This window comes from Equus quagga, chromosome 6, assembly GCF_021613505.1.
Source record: "Equus quagga isolate Etosha38 chromosome 6, UCLA_HA_Equagga_1.0, whole genome shotgun sequence".
In the NCBI taxonomy this organism is placed as follows: Eukaryota; Metazoa; Chordata; class Mammalia; order Perissodactyla; family Equidae; genus Equus; species Equus quagga.
The window spans coordinates 2,279,086-2,286,922 of NC_060272.1; the positions used below are offsets into that span (position 1 = coordinate 2,279,086).

Genomic DNA, 7,837 nt, shown 5'->3' on the forward strand with positions numbered 1-7,837 from the left:
GGTGCACGTCCCCTAGTGGGCAGGCCCAGTCTTAAGGCAGATTACAGGGCTTGAGTCAGTCAGTGGGCAAGCGTGTGACTTGGTTGTGGTGGCTGTCAACAGTCAGTTGTCAGGTGTGTCATCCTGCCTTGAGTGTGACGCTCTTCTGAAGATGTCAGCCATGAGCTTGCTCTCACTGGGCAGAGTAGGTCATTGGGAGACCAGGCACCGTGTTCAGCTCCTCACTTCCCTGCCCTGCCCCACCCAGGGATAACCCTGCATCCCGGAGCCATGGCCACTGACAGCACGTCCCACCTCAGCTTTGTGTTTTTATGGTCTTTCCACCTGTGAAGGTGTTTCTCTTCAAGATTCTCGTGTCTGTCTGGAGGAGCTGCCCCTCCGCTCTCCTTTCCTGTGATGGACACTGCCATCTCCACGGCCCCAGGCTTAGGTGGCCGCGAGTTGAAGCAGAATGGGGTGAGGATCGACGTTAGAGGAGCCATGCCTCTGGGAGGGGCCGTCTGTGAAAGGGACGGGCCGCCAGCGAAGGGAGGCATGCCCAAGGCCATCTCGTCGTGGACCTCGCTGCAGCACCGTCCTGCGTCGCCTGCACAGCCGCCTTGTGTCAGAAGCTCTTAGGCTGCTAACTCCTGGTTTGCTTAACACTATAAGCGAGTTTTCTATTTTAATTATGTCAGGAAGACTAGGAAAAATGAATAAGGTGTTATTAGCTCAGACACCCATAAAGTATAAGTCGGAGGCGTGATCGTGCTGACGGACAGAGTGGCTGCGTAACTGTCCACATGGATGTGAAGGACCACATCAGGCTGTTACTCGGGGGTCAGACGGCTGGCAGCCGAGTCTGGGGCTTGCATGCACTCGCGTTCCGTCTTTCGGGAATTCTGCAGGTGCCTTTGCTGTCTTGGGTCAGACCTCACCTCTGGCCGGGACGCTGGCACTGCCACAGCTCACAGCCTGGCTTCATGGACCATCGAGGGTGGCCTTCTGGTCCTGTCGCTTCCTTTCTGTTTGTTATTTGGATAATCCTGTAAGGAAATGCTTCCCGTCTTCTAGTGTCTCGCTTCCCAGGGGCACAGTTCATTTAGGGAGGGCAGGATAAATGCTGGATTCTTTGCCCTTTCCTAACAGTGGTCATGATAATGAGTTGTTTCCCTAGCATCCTTTGAAAAGGACTTGCTGGTGTTTATTTTTATTGTATCGTTGTGAACTCACGGATCTAAATGCATATAAGGGTTTCAATCGGTGCATTTCTGCCCCTTGTTGAAGTTCAGGTTGTCCTGTCTGTAGCCGGGGGGTCCCTTTGGGTTGGTGCATCCTTTTGATGTGACCCGGGAGGGCTTGGCTGCCTCGCTGTCTGCCAGGACAGGCCGTTGGAAGCTCATTGTGTGTAATTAAATTAAAGCCTCCTTTAGTTTGGACCTTGATTACCCGTAACTATCATCAGTGTTCTCGAGAAAACGTTACCGGTCTCTTTTAGAAACTAACGGGCACCAGCATCACGGTACTGAAGAAGCTTTGAGTTGGGCTCACTCAGCGTTCTTGGGGTGTCTCAGGAAGACTTGCCCGCTTAGCAAGGACGGGCACCACGTTCCTGGCAAGTGGTTCTCTCTGCCGTGAATATTATTTCTTCTTATGCTGCCTTTTCTTTTTTGACTTCTCTCCATTTCCTGGTTTCCCCTAAGTAATAGTCACCCAAACAGAAATATCACTTTCCATGCCTTTCTAAAATTTGGCTAATTCAGGTCTGAGTGTAATTATTATACTTCAACAGCAAGATTTAGGTAATGCTTTACTTTGGAGCAGTTTAATTCTTTTTTCTTTTTTTAAAGATTGGCACCTGGGCTAACAACTGTTGCCAATCTTCCTTTTTTTTTTTTAAGGATTGGCACCTGGGCTAACAACTGTTGCCAATCTTTTTTTTTTTATCTGCTTTATCTCCCCAAACCCCGCCTGTACACAGTTGTATATCTTAGTTGCATGTCCTTCTAGTTGTGGGATGTGGGGCCGCCTCAACGTAGCCTGACGAGTGGTGCCATGTCCGCGCCCAGGATCTGAACCCTGGGCCGCCGCAGCGGAGCGCGCGAACTTAACCACTGGGCCACGGAGCCGGCCCCCAGTTTAATTCTTAGAGCCTTATTTAGCTTCATTTTTCAAAGTGATAATTAGTCTGATCCAAATTTTAAAATAATGACAGTTATTCTTTGTTGTTATTAAATGGTTACCAGGAAAGGGCACCTTGAAATATTAGTAAATGGTAGTACGATATTCTTTCTTTCTGTTTCATTCTGTAACTTTAATATTGTTAGTATAACTTAGGATAATTAAGTTTCTGCTGGAAATAATTACTTGATTTTATTGATATTTTGTAATCTATGGGATTCCTTAATGTTGAAATGCGAATGTTTGAGAAGGGTTAGCATTTCATTTAACTTTATGTGTAGGTGTTGTTTTAAGAACTTTTATCTTGTAATGCCAAGTTAACCTGCCAGAAATGGAAAAGTATTGAGGAAATTTTCTCAAAGTTACACTTTACCTTAGTTCCTTGCACAGCAGGGTCTGCAGACCCGCACATCAGCACATCTGGGGGCCAGAATTGCAGATTCTCAGGTGGCAACCCAGACCCCTATTCAGGTTAGTAATTGCTACATAACAAAGTACCTCAAAACTTAGTGGCTTTAAACAAGGATCATTTTTTTTTTAACTTTTTTCAGGAAGATTAGCAGTGAGCTAACTGCTGCCAGTCCTCCTCTTTTTGCTGAGGAAGACTGGCCCTGAGCTAACATCTGTGCCCATCTTCCTCTACTTTATATGTGGGATGCCTGCCACAGCATGGCTTGCCAAGTGGTGCCACGTCCGCACCTGGGATCTGAACCGGCGAACCCTGGGGCGCTGAAGCAGAACGTGCACACTTAACCGCTGCCCCACCAGCCGGGCCAAAGGATCGCTTTTTATCGCTCGGATCCCATGGGTCGGGGTGTGGGCGGGGCTCAGCTCTTCTGTTCCAATGGTGTCAGCTCAGACATTCAGGATGTTTCAGCTGGCGGCTGGTCTAGGTTGAAACGCCAGGAGGGACTTGCGCGAGGGGCTGATGCCTTTGTGCTCCTTCTCTTGGCTCCCATGGCTTCTTGCAGCGTGGTGGCCTCAGGCCGGAAGGGTGCTGCTGCAGAGGCTGCGGTGCTCCAAGCAGGGGAGACAGGAGCCGAGTATGTCTGAAGGCTCCGCCCTGGAAATCCTCCAGCATCACTTCTGTTTGTCACATTCAACACAGTTTTTTAAAAATTTTTATTGAGATAATGATAGTTTACAGCCTTGTGGAATGTCAGCTGTACATTATTGTCTGTCAGTCCTGTTGTAGGTGCACCACTTCCCCCTTTGTGCCCCCCCCCCTTCCCCTGGGAGCCACTAGTCAGTTCTCTTTGTCCACATGTTTAAATTCTCCATATGAGTGGAGTCATACAGAGATTGTCCTTCTCTATCTGGCTTATTTCACTTAACATAATACCCTCAAGGTCCATCCATGTTGTTGTGAATGGGACGATTTTATTGTTTTTTATGGCTAAGTAGTAGTCTATTGTATATATATACCGCTTCTTCTTTATCCAGTCATGAGTCGATGGGCACTTAGGTTGCTTCCACGTCTTGGCTATCGTGAATAGTGCTGCGCTGAACACAGGGGTGCGTGGGACTTCTGGAATTGCTGGCTTCAAGTTCTTTGGATAGATACCCAGCAGTGGGATGGCTGGGTAATATGGTATTTCTATTTTTAATTTTTTCAACACATATTTTTAATTCCATAGTAACTTCCAAAAGGGTGTAAATTAGAGTGTAATTGATTACCCAGTTCAAACATTCATTTTCTTTCTCCATGAATATTTCAAAGAAATTCAGTATGAGGATAAGGAATGTTTTGAACCATTTTTGCAATTCAGAGCTTAATGTGTTTAGCCTCTATTTTAAATGGATTTGCCTTAGAATCAGGCAGCAGAAAAGGTAAAGTTTACAGTTTATCCTATAATTCCTTTACTGAGAAAAAATAATCTATTTTATGTCTATAGATAATTAAGTAAGATGTTTATCAAAATCATTCACTAGAGTAGTAGAACAGTTATTGATTTTGGTTCTTTGCTTCATGAGATTGAGAGACTCTGAAATTGTACTGAAGAAAATATTAGCCTCTTCAGGGAAGCGATTAGATTGAGCATTTCAAGTACTTCACACTCTATTTTAGATGGCTTTTTGAACGCTTTTAAAAGAAAGAAGGATGAATGATTTTATGACGACAAACCAAAAGTAGAACAATTGAATTTACAATTTCCAAAGTGTGTTACATGCTCTGTCTTCTGAAGGATTAAACATAAATTAAAGAGGTTGATAGAGGTGTTCCTGTAGTTCTAGAAAGAGCATAGGCAGCCGTGGAAAAGGGTCAGAACAAGAGACCTGTCCTTCATTTCCTTCAGGTTTGTGTGTCTGTGTGTGTGTGATTGTGTACTGTGTTGTTTTATGTCAGATTATTCTGTAGCCTGTACTTAACTGGTAGTCATCCTAATAAAGAAGATAATTAAAGCTATTTGACTCTTTGTTTTAATGCAAGAAGCTTAGCATAGTTTCATACTGGCGGGAGTCTGGAATCAGTTGGCTTTGAGAAATCTTGATTTTTGAGGAAGTAAAGTTTCATGATAATTAGCTAATTTTCATCTGCCTGAAGATCCTTTTTTGACAGAAGGGGCATCTTCATTATCTAATTCTAAATGAAGCATCACAAACATAAATTTTAAATAGTGATACCTTCTTCTAAACATTTTCTTACTCAGGAGATAAGACTTTTCAGAGGTTATTGGGCAGAAAACAGCTGCTGTAAAGCTTCTTTGCGTAGCCGCCAGAGCACCTGCTGTCCTTGCTCTCAGTTCTCCAGTTCTGTCATTTTGAGTTGTGTTGTTGTTATTTTGCAAATGGCTAAGTCCATCAGGACAACATTCAACATTTTTACATGGGTGATACTAAACGTTGAAAGTGCATACATTCGCTTTTAGTCGTGTTGTTTGCAGACACACAGATCAGGAACTCTCTAAGAAAGGTTTCTAGGACGAAACTAGCCCAGAAGTTACCAGATTAACTATCCAATATAAAACTGTATTTTTCTTTCCTCCCCAGGATTACCTCCATTTGTCAGTGTGAGACTTTGCATCATTACGATGAGTTGAGTATAGATTTCAGTTAATGTTAGCAGGACAAGACTAACCACCTTAGCATTACACGGCGGGCCCCCTAGGTAAGGTTCCGCCAGCCCTTCCGGCCTCTCAGTTCCTTGAAACTTTCTGACCATTTGTCTCTTTCTGATGAAGACTGCAGGGTGTTTAAGATGGGAAGTCTGTAACGGACCTTAAACACACAGGGGGCGCAGGCATTTTATTTAGAGTTGGTTGTTACACAGGTGTCTCTTTTGCTTATCCAATTTTAACAGTGATCCACCCCGGAAATCTCAGGTGAGAGCTCCGACTTTCATAAATTCTGTCCAAGTGGGACCAAACAAGATGTAGGTGAAACTCTTCTGAAAAGTGTTTTCTTGGTATTTTTCATTTAAAAGAATCTGTCACCTTAAGTATTTATTCATCTGCTTTTCGCGTTAGTTTATCTGACATGTATACATAAACGTGTAGTTAGATATTGTTGTAACTGTTCTTTTATCGTCTAAAAGTGGAGAGCACCATTCACTGTGATTTGAGGTGGTCAGTTGTGAGAAGTAAGCTCCTCAGCCCCTTTAGGTGCTTGCTCATCAAGCGTATAGAAAGAACTAGATGTTAAACTTCGTGGGCAGAGAAGAAATCAGTATTCCAAAATCATGCATCGGGATAATATTCTAATGCAGCCTAAACTCACGTTCCTATTCCATTAAAACGCAGTTTCAGAGGGAGCCCTGCAGCGGGGGTCTGCACCGAGTGTGGGGGGCTGCTGCCTGGCGGTCGGGGAGAATGCGGACACTGACATGGGTTAAGAGCCAGTCTCGATTTGTCAAGATCCTGCATCAGTGAAAGTGCTCTTCCCTGAATGTGCTCGTTTCTCTTGACTCCGCTTGGAGAAATTCAAGTCCTTAAAAAGCTTCTGTGGTTGGCTTCTGAATCCGATTCTGTTTTAATGGCGAGACAGGTCCGTTTGAAAAGCACTGTACCCCTTCCTTTCTAAACAAGTTGTTTAGCTTGTAGTTTGGCCCTTAGAAAGCACATTGGCCTATTTCTAAGAAATAAGTGATATACATTAATAGTATGTAAGTTGGTTCAGGTTTAAGGGAAGCTGGATGTGTATGAAAATAAGTCTTCAAAGCTGATTAATTAGGTGATAATTATTTACATGTTCAAATAAAGTAATAGACAACTTTTTTAAAAGGCATTTTCCAAGAGTTATAAAATTAGATTACATACAACTTTGGAACAGTTCCGTAAGGATTAGGCCTCTTATGACGCTTGGGTAAGACTGCTGAGTTTTATTAAGCAAGTGTATATCAATGTGCTAAGATAAGTGGTCATCTTTTGTGCATGGAAAAAGAAATTGGGATTTATTAACTGTTCTTTCTCTTTTTTTGCCAGATTTAGAAATGGCTATTGCATATTGGAATTTAGTATTATCTGGAAGGTTTAAATTTTTAGATCTGTGGAACACCTTTCTGTTGGTAAGTGTCCTGCTTCTTGCCGTGTGCACAGCGTGAAGGCAGGGGTGGGGGCTCGTCAGGTGGCGTGGCTGTACATATGTCTAGCCAAAGTGGTAGACGTGGTGTGGTGGTAGATGGAAGGCCCACCCAGAGATCCAGGGAGCCCCCAGGTTGCTGCGCGGCTTTGCCGCCAACAGAACGCACAGCCACCGAGCTTCAGGCAGGCTGCCTGGGGCTGGCCCACAGTGGCTCAAGGCAGCCACGCACGGCTCCTTCTGGGCGGGGTTTCAGATATCTGCTGCAGACCTTGGCAGCCACCCGTTTATCACCTTTTCTGAGGAACCCGAACTACTTCTGCACTTCCTCTGAGAAAGTACCCGTACCACACGTCTGTCGGCTGATAGGGTTCCAAGTCTGGGCGGCGTCCCATTGTCAGTGGAAGCCCGCCGCTGTGTGTGCTCGTAGTCATGCCATCTGAAAATGTACTTCACGGTGCTCAGGAGGAAAGGAGCGCTCAGCAGGCCCTGGGGAGCGAGTCCTCTGTGCTGGAGGCAGGCGTTCCGGTCGTGCCTGGCCTTGCTAGCCAGACGGCTCTTCCTGGCATGAATTGTGGGAAGCAGGGGCAGCTGTGGGCTGTTTGAAGTGCACGGGGTACAGCCTGACTCCAGCTGGACAGCCCTGCACTGGCGGCTGTGCCCAGAGCCCCGGGGTCCCGTCCATGGCGCATGGGCCGGTCGTCACGCGGCACAGGCCCTTTGCTGAGAGCAGGGTCTCAGGCCCTCCTGGGAGCAGGTGGGGAGGCCTGGATTCACTCCAGCAGGTCGTAGGGGCTCGGCTCCAGCACTCAAAGGTTTCATGGCAGACGTTCCCAAGACAACCTCCACACACGTGCACAAGAGGAGCAGGGGCGCTCCCACCTCACTGTGAGAGCAGCACACGGGGACACCAGGCGCCCGGCAGTAGAGGGCAGGACAGGAATGCAGAGCGCGGAGCAGTGAGGTGCCCGAGTCTCGTTACACACCTCGCTCGGGATCCGTTTAACACAGTGTGCGGGGAAGACACAAGTTGCAGAGGATGATGTATGATGTAGTAGCGGTTAGATAAATGTTGTGAGGCGTGAGACAAGCTTTTAAGTCGTTGATGAATCTGTGCGCATGTGCTGTGTGTGCAGAGACGGGCGTGAGAGTGACGGAG

At 46.1% G+C, this 7,837-nt stretch overlaps 1 protein-coding gene across 8 annotated transcripts in view; it reads left to right on the top strand.

The window, feature by feature from the left end:
- Positions 1-7,837, top strand: part of DCUN1D2 (defective in cullin neddylation 1 domain containing 2) — a 33,658-nt gene that overhangs the window by 18,912 nt on the left and 6,909 nt on the right. For 7 of the 8 annotated variants that reach the window (XR_006889070.1, XM_046664418.1, XM_046664413.1 and 4 more), the window contains one exon: positions 6,582-6,664. Coding sequence is in view for 6 of the 8 variants with exons in the window: in XM_046664418.1 (XP_046520374.1) it covers positions 6,582-6,664 (83 nt within the window). In the remaining 2 variants the exon portion in view is untranslated. Of the gene's footprint in view, positions 1-5,151; positions 5,270-6,581; positions 6,665-7,837 lie in introns of those variants that run through there. The other variant, XR_006889069.1, reaches the window with a different exon arrangement.